Source organism: Salmo trutta, chromosome 18, assembly GCF_901001165.1.
Source record: "Salmo trutta chromosome 18, fSalTru1.1, whole genome shotgun sequence".
In the NCBI taxonomy this organism is placed as follows: domain Eukaryota; kingdom Metazoa; phylum Chordata; class Actinopteri; order Salmoniformes; family Salmonidae; genus Salmo; species Salmo trutta.
In genome coordinates, this window is record NC_042974.1 from 31,505,862 (window position 1) to 31,521,678 (window position 15,817).

Sequence of the window (15,817 nt, forward strand, 5' to 3'; positions counted from 1 at the left end):
GAGGGGTCTTGCCTTTGTTATAAATTAAGCGCCAGTGATAGTGTCCAGTATCTTATGGGTGCTACTCTATGGATAAGGGGAGACTCATGAACATGATGGTTTTACCATTTTGCTCTACGACCCCCACAACTGTCACGGGTTAAAACATTTTATGGACGTATGAAGGTAGTTTTGTGGCAAAAAAAACAAACATTATTTCCTGAGCTTTCTTACATCTCCAAGATATAGGACACACACTTCAAAACCTTGATTCATTTTTTACATGTATTAATGTGGTATTCAATACATTTCTATGGGCTATAGTAGTGAAGGCCAAATAAAAGGCCACATTCAATATTTTTATGATGCCTACAGGGGTCCTAAAATTCAAAATCAAATGGCTAAATGATCCATGGTATGACCTTAAAAATAATTCCATATGTTAGCTTAGTGCATCTGGTCTCACCCCAGTGGGCTGTGGTTGCAGTTTGCGTGTGGCTTCTGCCCGGCTCAGTCCCAGCTGCAGCCACACAGTGTGCGTTTGCACCAGCCTGTCCAGCACACTCATCCTTCTACGCAAAGAGTCGTAGCCTGAATCCTTAACTCCAGCAAGCCCCGCCCTCACGCCAACACAGGAAGGAGCCTGTAGGAACAGACCTCCCACCTGCCCATCTAGCCTGAGAGGGGGAGAAAGACCAAATTAGAAATATACAATTTAAATCCTCTATTTGTTTACTGATAGTGATATCTAACGTACAGACACATGCATGCACACAGAAAACTATGCACAAACACAAGTGCACACAAACACATAATAAAAACTAGAACGTAATAGATCAGCATGAGAACCAAAAAGTATTATTGAGTTGAATCATAGTTACAAATGGATTTCAAAACTGAGAATAGCATAATAGCCCAGGAGGTTCAGTATTTCAGTGTAAAACATGTACCCAATTAAATGACTCAACGCAAGCACGCCCACCGAGGCCTTTATCCGTCACCACTCATACTTCTTCAGAAATAGGTGCTTTTTTCAATTCCATGGAAACTGCTTTGACATCCTATCAGGGCAGAACAGACCCGCTAGCACCACTGATATTTACTAATCACCATTGGTGTGAATATTTAGCAATCTTCATATGAGGCTCATTAGGGTATATTATACACTGGGTGTACGAAACATTAGGAACACCTGCTGTTTCCATGACAGACTGACCAGGTGAATGCTATGATCCCTTATTGATGTCACTTGATGAATCCACTTCAATCCTTATAGATCAGGGGTGTCAAACTCAATCAGGGCATACTGAGAGAAAAAAAATGAATTCGCAGGCTAGACATAACCCATTATGTTTGTTTTTACAAAAACATGTGCATACAACTGCGTGCCAAACTGGTCATTGCTTAATTTGAAAAATATGGCCCTTTATAATGTCCATAGGACATAGACTGCTGTGTATATAGCATTTTAATGGAAGAGATGGAGACCCGCACACTGTAGAAAAATAGGAATAAATCTATATAGCATTAACATATTAAAACAAAATAAGAAGCACTCAAAATGTGTTGTAGTTGAGTAGCCAGCCAAGGCTAGTGCTCAAATGTCGCTGTAATAGGTCTACATAATTCTCATTTGCATAGCGTTTTGTTGCAGAGATTGTTTTTTGGTTATTCATTGTCAAGCTTTAAAAACCGAAGTTTGCAACATTTTAGTAGCCTAGCTAGGACTGTGGTATATGTCTGCACATTTTTCTTCAGCTGCGAGCTGTAACCAGGACACACGAAAGCAGCGCAATTGACGTTGAATTCACCGATGCAGGCTGTAATTTCATAACGTGGAGGACTCAACTGTTGACTCACTTATACTCGCTTGTGTCCTATTGTCCTTTAGTAGTAATGTATACCTACAGTAAGGGAAAAACGTATTTGATCCCCTGCTGATTTTGTATGTTTGCCCACTGACAAAGAAATGATCAGTCTATAATTTTAATGGTAGGTTTATTTGAACAGTGAGAGACAGAATAACAACAAAAAAATCCTGAAAAACGCATGTCAAAAATGTTATAAATTGATTTGCATTTTAATGAGGGAAATAAGTATTTGACCCCTCTGCAATACATGACTTAGTACTTGGTGGCAAAACCCTTGTTAGCAATCACAGAGATTAGATGTTTCTTGTAGTTGGCCACCAGGTTTGCACACATCTCAGGAGGGATTTTGTCCCTCTCCTCTTTGCAGATCTTCTCCAAGTCATTAAGGTTTCGAGGCTGACGTTTGGCAACTCGAACCTTCAGCTCCCTCCACAGATTTTCTATGGGATTAAGGTCTGGAGACTGGCTAGGCCACTCCAGGACCTTAATGTGCCTCTTCTTGAGCTACTCCTTTGTTGCCTTGGCCATGTGTTTTGGGTCATTGTCATGCTGGAATACCCATCCACGACCCATTTTCAATGCCCTGGCTGAGGGAAGGAGGTTCTCACCCAAGATTTGACGGTACATGGCTCCGTCCATCGTCCCTTTGATGCGGTGAAGTTGTCCTGTCCCCTTAGCAGAAAAACACCCCCAAAGCATAATGTTTCCACCTCCATGTTTGACGGTGGGGATGGTGTTCTTGGGGTCATAGGCAGCATTCCTCCTCCTCCAAACATGGCGAGTTGAGTTGATGCCAAAGAGCTCCATTTTGGTCTTATCTGACCACAACACTTTCACCAAGTTGTCCTCTGAATCATTCCGATGTTCATTGGCAAACTTCAGACGGGCATGTATATGTGCTTTCTTGAGCAGGGGGACCTTGCAGGCGCTGCAGGATTTCAGTCCTTCACGGCGTAGTGTCTTACCAATTGTTTTCTTGGTGACTATGGTCTCAGCTGCCTTGAGATCATTGACAAGATCCTCCTGTGTAGTTCTGGGCTGATTCCTCACCGTTCTCATGATCATTGCAACTCCACGAGGTGAGAACTGGCATGGAGCCCCAGGCCGAGGGAGATTGACAGTTCTTTTGTGTTTCTTTCATTTGCGAATAATCGCACCAACTGTTGTCACCTTCTCACCAAGCTGCTTGGCGATGGTCTTGTAGCCCATTCCAGCCTTGTGTAGGTCTACAATCTTGTCCCTGACATCCTTGGAGAGCTCTTTGGTCTTAGCCATGGTGGAGAGTTTGGAATCTGATTGATTGATTGCTTCTGTTGACAGGTGTCTTTTATACAGGTAACAAACTGAGATTAGGAGCACTCCCTTTAAGAGTGTGCTCCTAATCTCAGCTCGTTACCTGTATAAAAGACACCTGGGAGCCAGAATTCTTTCTGATTGAGAGGGGGTCAAATACTTATTTCCCTCATTAAAATGCAAATCAATTTATAACATTTTTGACATGCGGTTTTCTGGATTTTTTTGTTGTTATTCTGTCTCTCACTGTTCAAATAAACCTACCATTAAAATTATAGACTGATCATTTCTTTGTCAGTGGGCAAATGTACAAAATCAGCAGGGGATCAAATACTTTTTTCCCTCACTGTACGTGTGAATTCAATATCTTATACATTTTTGACGACCAAGATTACATTTTCTGTAGGCTACAGCAATGACCCGTTGGGACCGAAACTTGCCATGGACATTTAGCCAACACGTTTAAACCTTCGGTAGAAGATTGTCAGTGCCATTAGTGATGATATATTACAGCGCACTGGCTGGCTCACGTGTGAGTGGGTTTGGTAGGAGGGGTGTGTGTGACAATGCACTGCACGTTGGCAGTGCTTGCTGTGACTTGTAGCGCACCGCATTACAGGTGGTATGTAAGTGGGCCAAAATGAATTGACAACCCAAATCATTGCACGGGCTGGGTAGATATGTGGCATTGGCCTGTGGGCCTTGTGTTTGACACGTGGTGTAGATTAAGGCGAGGAGACGGGTTAAATAAGGATTTTTAAGCCTTGAAACAATTAAGACATGGATTGTATATGTGTGCCATTGAGGGTGAATGGTCAAGACAAAATATTTATGTGCCTTTGAACCAGGTATTGTAGTAAGTAGGTGCACTGGTTTGAGTGTGTCAAGAACTGCAACACTGCTGGGTTTTTAATGCTCAACAGTTTCCTGTGTGTATCAAGAATGGTCCACCACTCAAAGGACATCCAGCCAACTTGACAATTGTGGGATGCATTGGAGTCAACACAGGCCAGCATCTCTGTGGAACGGTTTCAACACCTTGTAGAGTCCATGCCCCGACAAATTAAGGCTGTTCTGAGGGCAAACGCGGGTGCAACTCAATATTAGGAAGGTGTTCCTAATGTTTTGTACACCCAGTGTAATTTACAAGTCTTTATGTACCTAATGTCAGGTAATCTGTAAATCATTTTTTGTAACCCATAATCTACACAAACATGCTTGGTGTTCACTTTGGAAATCGCTGATACTCTATCCACCTTTCCCTCTGACATCTCTTCAACACAATGACATCGTGAAACTCAGCTACCTGAATGACCAGAGCACACTATCCCCACTTGCTGGTGGAGACAGGGAACTACAGAACACCAATCATCTTTACTCACTGGCACTCATCACCATGATCCTCAAATCATGCTTATCAAACATCCAGTAACAATGAATTCAACATCTGTTATTACACTTGAACAATCTGAAAGTGGTCTGAAATTCTACACGTTCCTCAAGGAAACAAATCACTGTTTTAATGTCTTCCTCCTTTTCCCCCTCGCTCTAACATATACAGCTAACGTTAGTTTTACATCTAGAGTAAACGGATGGACAGAAAGAACAATTTTGTTAGTCAGTTTGTCTGTAGGTTTTAACACACACTTACCCCTGTAGTATTACAGGCTCTGGATCTCCCTCTGCTTGCTCAGCCTTTTGCACCATCTCCTTCTTCAGAGTCCCGATCTCCCAGACAAACGAGTCGATCAGCTATACCACAGAAAGACGAGCCGATTAGTGACGAGGGATAGAGGGCGTAAGAGCCAAACAAGTTGAGCATGTGTGTGTATAGTTCATGTATTTTCGTGTGAGACAACTTTGCACTCATTCCTGCAGACTCAGGAGCTGGGAAAATGGTCACCTCTACTGTGCATGACCCCCAAAAAAAATATTTGTCGACTGAGTCGTCTGATGCTTTAAGTGCACTGTTTGATTAAATAAGACACACAAATAACCCAAGAGGGAGCCCGACAGCAATTGATTTAGAAATGAGAAGTGCTCCTGAGTAGCATGGAGCCTCCTTTTACTGCGACAGAACGTACAGGAAATTGTGTACAGTGCAATATGCATGTCCAATATAAAAGAAACAACTGGATTTAAGCAGATTGGCCACACTAAGTGACGCTCCTCAGTGTAAACTCTGTGGATTTGGAAACTAGAAGTGCTCCTGAGTAGAATGGGCCCTTCTTTTACTGCAACACAATTGTACCAGTCCACACGAGGGGACTAAAGGGGGTTTAGCCCCCTCAGTTTTTTCCATATATAATTAATGGGCATCTGGCAAGAAATCACATTTATTTGTCGGTGATTGTGGACATTATTGAGTTCCTTGTTTCAAACCAGCAACCACTGAGGGGGACATTGGAAGCAACAGAGTCAAGAGGCGCAGTGGATTTTTTTGTTGTCTATGATGGAATATACTCTTTGAAAAGACAAGGAACTTGCCAATGTGTTTAGCACCATACTCCAAAATGCCACAAACACGTTACACGATATTCAAAATGAAATCATAGGGCTTACGAGTGAGACTGTCACTGAAGAAAGAGTTAAAGATATCGGAGTCTTGGTACACATTGAAGGTAGACGGGACTAAGGATGTGAAAATAGGAGAGCCATGACTTTCTATATGTGAAAAAGGTTTAGGGCTCCCGAGTGGCGCAGCGGTGTAAGGCACTGCATATCAGTGCTAGAGGCGTCACTACAGACCCTGGTTCGATTCCAGGCTGTATCACAACCGGCTGTGATTGGGAGTCCCACAGGGCAGAGCACAATTGGCCCAGCGTCGTCCGGGTTAGGTCCGGCTAGGCCGCCATTGTAAATAAGAATTTGTTCTTAACTGACTTGCCTAGTTAAATAAACAGGTAAAAAAATGAAACCACTGCTGGCTGGATCATTATATACACTTGAGTACGAATGGGTGGCATATTCTCAAATACCTCTTTGTGTATGAGTCTGGATAATTAACAACGGACTGAGTCAGGCTGAAGAATGTATACTCCCTAGTCTCAAAGCTTCTCCTGACTGATAAGTAGACCAGGAGATGCGTGGAGGAGTACCAAAGGTTCCGTACTCGGGCTGGGATGATAACACCACCTGCCAAGCCACAGAGATGCATTGTGCAGCCTAGACTCTAGAGGGGGAGGTATTGTCTGGGAAGAGGGTACAAACGGAGGTTATAAACATATGTGCGTGTATAATCATACTTTGTCTTTGCAGCTGTTTGACCTAGTGTGATTTAATACATCTAGCTGGAGCTTTCTTCAGAGTCTGACTGGAATTTGTACCAGAATCTTAGAACCTAACACTGATGACCTGGAATTAAATAAACATTTGAGCACAGGCCATTGTCTCTAGTTCATATTGTTTTTATAATGCTAACAATTTAGCAACGTGACTGAATGTTTGAAAATTGACGTTAGAATTATGCCTTAAAAATCTATTTACTGGACGGATCCGCTTCTCACATAAGCTTTTAAAATCAACAGGTTAGTGGTTAAAAATCGATGATTCTGGGGGTCAATTACCTTATGGCAAGCTGTTGGAAATGTGACAAACATTAATGAGTATGCCGTTTGTGATGAGAATAAAGACAGTTATTTTATCAAGACATGACAAGGACAGCTGGTAGGGCTAAGCATGAAAAGTAATTGAAAATTCCCATGAAAGTGAGATGAGAAAATGATGGTTGGTATAGCTTGGGTGATCCATTTTAGTCCAATTAATATTGTAAGGCAAAATATTGTGATGTTGATGCATGGTTCATTTTCATAAATTTCAAACCTATAGTATTAATTATTCAGATCGACACATGAAATTATGGTTGATAGTACATTTGTTGAAACAGCCTTTATTACAGCATAGCAAAGATTTTAAAAAAGCAGTTGTGAAACTGTTTTATCCGACATGTTGCGGTTGCATGAGGCTTGGAGCACACTGAATCAGTAGGCTATTAAACAAACACTCAAACAGGCAACAGAAGCAGGATCTGTCTTATTTCTGTAGATACAGTGCCTTCAGACAGTATTCACACCCCTTGACTTTTTCCACATTTTGTGTTGTTACAGCATACATTTTTATTTTGATGAAATTTTGATTTTGTGTCACTGGCCTACTGTAACGCCTGTCGTATAGAGGGAACAAAGGCGCAGCGTGTTAAGTGCTCATAATTATTTTTATTTAAACTCAGAACACTAAAGAAAATAACAAAGAGAAAACAATCAGCTCACAGTTCTGTTAGGTACTGAAGACTACACAGGATACAACTAAACAGAAAGCAACTGCCCACAAACATACTAGAAAAAAAACCCAACATAAATATGATCTCCAATTAGAGACAACGCGAACCAGGTGCCTCTAATTGGAGATCATCCCAAAAACCTCCAACATAGAAATAGAATACTAGAACAAAACATAGAAATAGAAAACATAGACAAACCACCCAAAGTCACGCCCTGACCTACTCTACTATAGAAAATGACATCTTACTAGGGTCAGGACGTGGCACCTATACACACACACACAATTCCATGTCAACGTGGAATTATGTTTACAAATTAAGAAAAAATGAAAAGGTGAAGTGTCTTGAGTCTTAAGTATTCAACCCCTTTGTTATGACAAACCTAAATACGTTCAGAAGAAAAGATTTGCTTAACAAATCACATAATAAGTTGCATGACTCAGTGTGCAATAGTGTTTTACAATTTTTTTTGAATGACTACCATATCTCTGTACCCCACACATACAATTATCTGTAAAGTCTTTCAGTCCAGCATTGAATTTCAAAACAGAGATTCAACCAAAGACCAGGGATGTTTTCCAAATTCCTCGCAAAGAAGGGCACCTACTAGTAGATCGGTTAAATATTTTTTACGTTTTTAAAGCCGACATTGAATATCCCTTTGAGCATGGTGACGTTATTAATTACACTTTGGATGGTGTATCAATACACCTAGTCATTACAAAGATACAGGCGTCCTTCCTAACTCAGTTGCCGGAGAGGAAGAAAACCGCTCAGGGATTTCACCATGAGGCCAATAGTGACTTTAAAATAGTTACAGTTTAATGACTGTGATAGGGGAAAACTGTGGATGGATCAACAACATTGTAGTTACTCCGCAATACTAACCTAAATGACAGAGTGAAAAGAAGGAAGCCTGTACAGAATACAAATACTCCAAAACATGCATGCTGTTTCGAATAAGGCACTAAAGTAAAACTGCAAAAATCTATGTCCTGAATACAAAGCTTTATGTTTGGAGCAAATCTAACACGTCACTTGAGTACCACTTCATATTTACAAGCATGGTGGTGGCTACATCATGTTATGCTTGTCATCAGCAAGGACTAGGGAGTTTAGGATGAAAAGAAGCAGAAGAGCTAAGCACAGGCAAAATCTGAGAGGAAAACCTGGTTCAGTCTGCTTTCCAACATATTTTTATTTATTTATTTATTTTATTTATTTATTTCACCTTTATTTAACCAGGTAGGCAAGTTGAGAACAAGTTCTCATTTACAATTGCGACCTGGCCAAGATAAAGCAAAGCAGTTCGACAACATAGAAAAACACCGAGTTACACATGGAGTAAAACAACATACAATCAATGATGCAGTAGAAAAAAAATAAGACTATATACAATGTGAGCAAATGATGTGAGATAAGGGAGGTAAAGGCAAAAAATGCCATGGTGGCAAAGTAAATAAAGTATGGCAAGAAAAACACTGGAATGGTAGATTTGTAGTTTGAAGAAAGTTAAAATATAAATAATATGGTGCAAAGGAGCAAAATAAATAAAATAAATAAATACAGTAGGGGAAGAGGTAGTAGTTTGGGCTAAATTAAAGATGGGCTATGTACAGGTGCAGAGATCTGTGAGCTGCTCTGACAGCTGGTGCTTAAAGCTAGTGAGGGAGATAAGTGTTTCCAGTTTTAGAGATTTTTGTAGTTCGTTCCAGTCATTGGCAGCTGAGAACTGAAAGGAGAGACGACCAAAGGAGGAGTTGGCTTTAGGGGTGACCAGAGAGATATACCTGCTGGAGCGCGTGCTACAGGTGGGTGCTGCTATGGTGACCAGTGAGCGGAGATAAGGGGGGACTTTACCTAGCAGGGTCTTGTAGATGACCTGGAGCCAATGTGTTTGGCGACGATTATGAAGTGAAGGCCAGCCAACGAGAGCATACAGGTCGCAGTGGTGGGTTGTATATGGGGCTTTGGTGACAAAACGGATGGCACTGTGATAGACTGCATCCAGCTTGTTGAGTAGGGTATTGGAGGCTATTTTGTAAATGACATCGCCGAAGTCGAGGATTGGTAGGATGGTCAGTTTTACGAGGGTATGTTTGGCAGCATGAGTGAAGGATGCTTTGTTGCGAAATAGGAAGCCAATTCTAGATTTCACTTTGGATTGGAGATGATTGATGTGAGTCTGGAAGGAGAGTTTACAGTCTAACCAGACACCTAGGTATTTGTAGATGTCCACAAATTCTAAGTTAGAACCGTCCAGAGAAGTTATGCTGGATGGGCGGGCAGGTGCAGGCAGCGATCGGTTGAAGAGCATGCATTTAGTTTTACTTGTGTTTAGGAGCAGTTGGAGACCACGGAAGGAGAGTTGAATGGCATTGAAGCTCGTCTGGAGGGTTGTTAACAGTGTCCAAAGAAGGGCCAGAAGTATACAGAATGGTGTCGTCTGCGTAGAGGTGGATCAGAGATTCACCAGCAGCAAGAGCGACATCATTTATGTATACAGAGAAAAGAGTTGGCCCAAGAATTGAACCCTGTGGTACCCCCATAGAGACTGCCAGAGGTCCAGACAGTAGGCCCTCCGATTTGACACACTGAACTCTGTCAGAGAAGTAGTTGGTGAACCAGGCGACGCAATCGTTTGAGAAACCAAGGCTACTAAGTCTGCCGATGAGGATATGGTGATTAACAGAGTCAAAAGCTTTGGCCAGGTCAATGAATACGGCAGCACAGTATTGTTTCTTATCGATGGCGGTTACGATGTCGTTTAGGACCTTGAGCGTGGCTGAGGTGCACCCATGACCAGCTCTGAAACCAGATTGCATAGCGGAGAGGGTGCGATGGGATTCGAAATAGTCGGTAATCTGTTTGTTGACTTGGCTTTCGAAGACCTTAGAAAGGCAGGGTAGGATGGATATAGGTCTGTAGCAATTTGGGTCAAGAGTGTCACCTCCTTTGAAGAGGGGGATGACAGCAGCTGCTTTCCAATCTATGGGAATCTCAGACGACACGAAAGAGAGGTTGAACAGGCTAGTAATAGGGGTTGCAATAATTTCGGCAGATAATTTTAGAAAGAAAGGGTCCAGATTGTCAAGCCCAGCTGATTTGTAGGGGTCCAGATTTTACAGCTCTTTCAGAACATCAGCTGAATGGATTTGGGAGAAGGAGAAATGGGGGAGGCTTGGGCGAGTAGCTGTGGGGGGTGAAGTGCTGTTGAATGCAGTAGGGGTAGTTAGGTGGAAAGCATGGCCAGCCGTAGAAAAGTGCTTATTGAAATTCTCAATTATAGTGGGCTTATCGGTGGTGACAGAGTTTCCTATCCTCAGTGCAGTGGGCAGTTGGGAGGAGGTGTTCTTATTCTCCATGGACTTTACAATGTCCCAGAACTTTTTAGAGTTTGAGTTGCACGAAGCAAATTTCTGTTTGAAAAAGCTAGCCTTGGCGTTTCTAACTGCCTGTGTGTATTGGTTTCTAACTTCCCTAAAAAGTTGCATATCGCGGGGGCAGTTCGATGCTAATGCAGAACGCCACAGGATATTTTTATGTTGGTTAAGGGCAGTCAGGTCTGGGGAGAACCAAGGGCTATATCTGTTCCTGGTTCTAAATTTCTTGAAAGGGGCTTATTTAAGATGGAGAGGAAGGCATTTTTAAAAAATAACCAGGCATCCTCTACTGACGGGATGAGGTCAATATCCTTCCAGGATACCAGGGCCAGGTCGATTAGAAAGGCTTGCTCGTTGAAATGTTTCAGGGAGCGTTTGACAGTGATGAGTGGAGGTCGTTTGACCGCTGACCCATTACGGGTGCAGGCAATGAGGCAGTGATCGCTGAGATCTTGGTTGAAAACAGCAGAGGTGTAATTAGAGGGCACATTGGTTAGGATGATATCTATGAGGGTGCCAGTGTTTGCGGCTTTGGGGTTGTACCTGGTGGGTTCATTAATAATTTGTGTGAGATTGAGGGCATCAAGCTTGGATTGTAGAATGGCTGGGGTGTTAAGCATGTCCCAGTTTAGGTCGCCTAGTAGCACGAGCTCTGAAGATAGATGGGGGGCAATCAGTTCACATATGGTGTCCAGAGCACAGCTAGGGGCCGAGGGGGGTCTATAGCAGGCGGCAACGGTGAGAGACTTGTTTTTGGAGAGGTGGATTTTTAAAAGTAGAAGTTCAAATTGTTTGGGTACAGACCTGGATAGCAGGACAGAACTCTGCAAGCTATCTCTGCAGTAGATTGCAACACCGCCCCCTTTGGTCGTTCTATCTTGTCTGAAAACGTTGTAGTTAGGGATGAAGATTTCACAGTTTTTGGTGGACTTCCTAAGCCAAGATTCAGACACAGCTAGGACATCCGGGTTGGCAGAGTGTGCTAAAGCAGTGAATAAAACAAACTTAGGGAGGAGGCTTCTAATGTTAACATGCATGAAACCAAGGCTATTACGGTTACAGAAGTCATCAAAAGAGAGCGCCTGGGGAGTAGGTGTGGAGCCAGGCACTGCAGGGCCTGGATTCACCTCTACATCCCCAGCGGAGCAGAGAAGAATAAGTATGAGGGTACGGCTAAAAGCTATAAGAATTGGTCGTCTGTGACGTCCAGAATAGAGAGAAAAAGGAGCAGGTATCTGGGGGCGATAAAATAGCTTCAAGGTATAATGTACAGACAAAGGTATGGTGGGATGTGAGTACAGAGGAGGTAAACCTAGGCATTTAGTGATTATGAGAGAGATATTGTCTCTATAAACATCATTGAAACCAGAAGATGTCATAGCATGTGTGGGTGGAGGAACTGAGAGGTTGGATAAGGTATAATGAGCAGGGCTAGAGGCTCTACAGTGAAATAAGCCAATAAACACTAACCAGAACAGCAATGGACAAGGCATATTGACATTAAGGAGAGGCATGCTTAGCCGAGTGATCAGAGGGTCCAGTGAGATTCAGACAGCTAGCCGGGCCATAGGTAGCAAGCTGGTGGAAGATGGGAGGGAGGTCTGTTTTTAGCCGCCTCGTGCGTTTCCGTCTGTGGGTTAGTGGGGTTCCGTGTGGAAGGGGGGACCTGTCCAAGTTGGCAAAATAGTTAGTTATAGTGGCCCAAGAAAAGTGTCCGATAGACCTATTCAGATCGCAGCCGAAAAGACAGCTAACGATTAGCCGGCCGCAGATGGGCGATCAGGTTACGTCGCGACGGAGGGGCCAGTTGGACAACTCCCTCGGGCAGATAACGTCGGTGATCCAGTCGTGAAGACCCAATGGGGCTCCGCATCGGCAGTAAAACGGGTCAGGATAGGTGAGTTGTAGCCCAGGAGACACTTCAGCTGGCTAGCTCAGGAATAGCCCACGAGTGGCTGACGGAACTCTTCAGCTGGCTAGCTAGCTAGCTAGCTCCGTAATAGTGTGTGTTAATTCCGTGACCAACGTTGCCAATAGTCACTCAGGTAGCAGCTAGTTAGCTGCAAGATCCAGGTGTAAATGTCCAGAGCCTGCGGTAGAAATCGAGGAAAGGAGAGAGAATAGGTCCGATATGCTCTGGTCTGAGTCGCGCTGTACAAAAACTGCCGATAGCTTTTCGAGCTAATGGATAGCTGAGGACAGCTAACCGTAGCTAGCTGAACTTCAACGTTAGCCAGTGAAAATGGCTAACCTCTGGCTAGCTTCTGTCGTGGAATTCAGATGAGGTAAATAATACTTTCTTTTTTTTTTAATTGATGAGGCGGGTTGCAGGAGAGTGCTTTGAGGTTGAGTATTTAGAATAAAAAAAAAAAAAAATGTAAAAAGATAAGTGAAGAAAAAAAATATGTAAATATATATATATATATACACGGGACACGACAGGACGTCTGAACTGCTACGCCATCTTGGGACAGAATTATATATACTTGGTGAAAATTCAAATATACACTGGAGTTGCTTACCAAGATGACATTGAATATTCCTGAGTGGCCTAGTTACAGTTTTGACTTAAATCTGCTTGAAAATCTATGACAAGACTTCAAAATGGCTACCTATCAACAACCAGCTTGACCGAGCTTGACCGAGGTTAAAAAAGAATAATGTGCAAATATTGTACAATCCAGGTGTGCAAAGCTCTTAGTGACTTATCCTGAAAGACTAAGTTGTAATCACTGCCAAATGTGATTTTAACATGTATTGACTCAGGGGGTTGAAATCTTTTTATTTTTTAATTCCACTTTGAAAGAGTATTTTGTGTAGAGCATTGACAAAATATTACGATTAAATCCATTTGAATTCCACTTGGTAAAACAAAATGTGGAGAAAGTCAAGGGGTGTGAATACTTTCTGAAGGCAATGTATATCCACCAGTCGACTAAATGGGGTCAGCCCTAGTCACCTCCCAGTGTGTGTCAGAGGAGGCTGGTGAGAAGAGCTATAGGAGTAAGGGCTCATTGTAAAGGCTGGAATTGAATAAATTGAACAGTATCAAACAAAAAAATATGCAAACCACATGTTTCACTGTTCCATTTCATCAATTGACCCTGTATAACCATTTAACTGCATCCTTTTCTGTCACTGTAGTAGAAATATCCAATCAGGACAAGTTAACACAGTTAATACACAACCAGCAATGAAATTGAGGTTAGTCAACGTACAGGCATATTGCCATATTTTGACCATAAAATTTTTCACAGAAGAGCCACTTCCCCTTTACTGACTGACCAAGGCTACAAGGAAAGAGAAACAGAGAAAAGAAAAGCAAGACAAAATGCCCACTAAGACAACAAACCAGATGAGAAGCCAGACTCGCATAACATCCTCTAACCTAAAACATCTAACGCTGATACTAAAGTTAACTAGGAGAAATAAACAGCCATGCAAAACAAAGACCAAACCAGTAATCTCGAGTGGTGCAGCAGTCTAAGGCTCTGCATCTCAGTGCTTGAGGCGTCACTACAGACACCTTGGTTCGAATCCAGGCTGTATCACAACTGGCCGTGATTGGGAGTCCCATAGGGCGGCGCACAGTTGGCCCAGCGTTGTCCGGGTTGGGCCGGTGTAGGCCTTCATTGTAAATAAGAATTTGTTCTTAACCGACTTGCCTAGTTAAATAAAAACATCTCCAGAAGAGGTCACTGTTTCAAACACGAACATAATGAACCTAGCGGATTTCACACCACTGTGAAATCTGACTGGACTCACACACAACCAGAGCCCATCCTAGCACCACTGAGTCTATGCTCCTACAGTGCCTTTTCATTTTCACAACTACTCACAGGGTTGTTATAGTCTAACCCTAACTGAACCCCAGTCAGCAAACCACACGCATGCAAGCTCTCACGAACACAGGCAATGAAAACACACACAGCAGTGGGTCTGCCTGTCCCTCTCCAGTTTACTGCCAAGACACAGCCAGAAAAGCAAACTGACGATGTAGCTTTAACCCTAGAATCCAAAAGGGACGGCTAAATAACCACATGCTCCATGCATAAACTACTGTACATCAGCTATTCTAGTGAATTACTTACAATAGTTCACTATAATCAGTACAGTGTAAATCTCTGCTTACCTTGAAAGTGTAAAAAAATAATAGGTAAAATAAGCAAAAGTCTAACATCATTAGTAAAGAAATAAGACCCCAGTTTGCCAGCAGTCACCTCTGGGTTTTTTTATTTCATGTGAGGCGATAAATGTCTTCCTGTAAATCAAGTGATGCGATTGCTCAATTACATATCCACGAATGTGCATGGACACACTCACAAGCACGAGTGTCACTTGTTCCAAGGCCAGTTTTAGAATAGATGTTATGCAACTAGGTTCAGCTGCTATAGCGCAGGGTAGAGGGATTCAAGCTATTTAAAGAACATCGTGAAAACCACAATTCTAAGAGTTTCCAAGAGCACAGCAAATTCCTTTCCTCCTGCACTAGGCAGCAGTTATACAGGAAGACAGTCAGTATGACACATTTACTAGGAGTTCTGCAACTAGTCTCCATGTTGGCAACAAATTCCCCATATGAGATCAGTAAAACTTGCATCCACACGTCGAATGAGATGTTTGAGATTTTAAAGGACAGTGAACTTGCATTCTCCATCAGTATTTCATTGTTTTTCCAATGACGGATACTGTGTGAAATGAAAAGGAGACCGAGAGAAGGGATAAACAAAGTAGGGCCGGCATGTGCCGGGATTCGTATGCAGCAGGCGGTAGAATCGAACATGTGCGGGGGGTTGTGGCCTTAACAAGATCACCACTCAGGCACTCCAATGTGTTATTCAAAATCAAGGGTAAAAAGTACAGTTCCGCACTGTCATGCAGAAATTGCCAGGGACCTCCGATATGTATTGCCATCCCGTGGCTTTTACCAAATACCCCGGTATACCGCTTGAGCCTAGTGCGATGGGAACTGAGAGAAATGGAGTGACACATTCAGTACATGATGCCAGCTG

General features: G+C 42.7%; 1 protein-coding gene across 3 annotated transcripts in view; it reads right to left on the reverse strand.

Moving 5' to 3' along the window:
• Positions 1–15,817, reverse strand: part of LOC115153196 (ras and Rab interactor 2) — a 49,774-nt gene that overhangs the window by 22,955 nt on the left and 11,002 nt on the right. Inside the window, exons 1-3 of one of the 3 annotated variants that reach the window (XM_029698388.1) lie at positions 14,938–15,117; positions 4,795–4,895; positions 446–656 (exon numbers count right to left, since the gene is read on the reverse strand). In XM_029698388.1, the coding sequence (XP_029554248.1) occupies positions 446–656; positions 4,795–4,895; positions 14,938–14,988 (363 nt within the window). In that variant the 5' untranslated portion in view covers positions 14,989–15,117. Of the gene's footprint in view, positions 1–445; positions 657–4,794; positions 4,896–14,937; positions 15,118–15,817 lie in introns of those variants that run through there. The other 2 variants (XM_029698389.1, XM_029698387.1) reach the window with 2 other exon arrangements.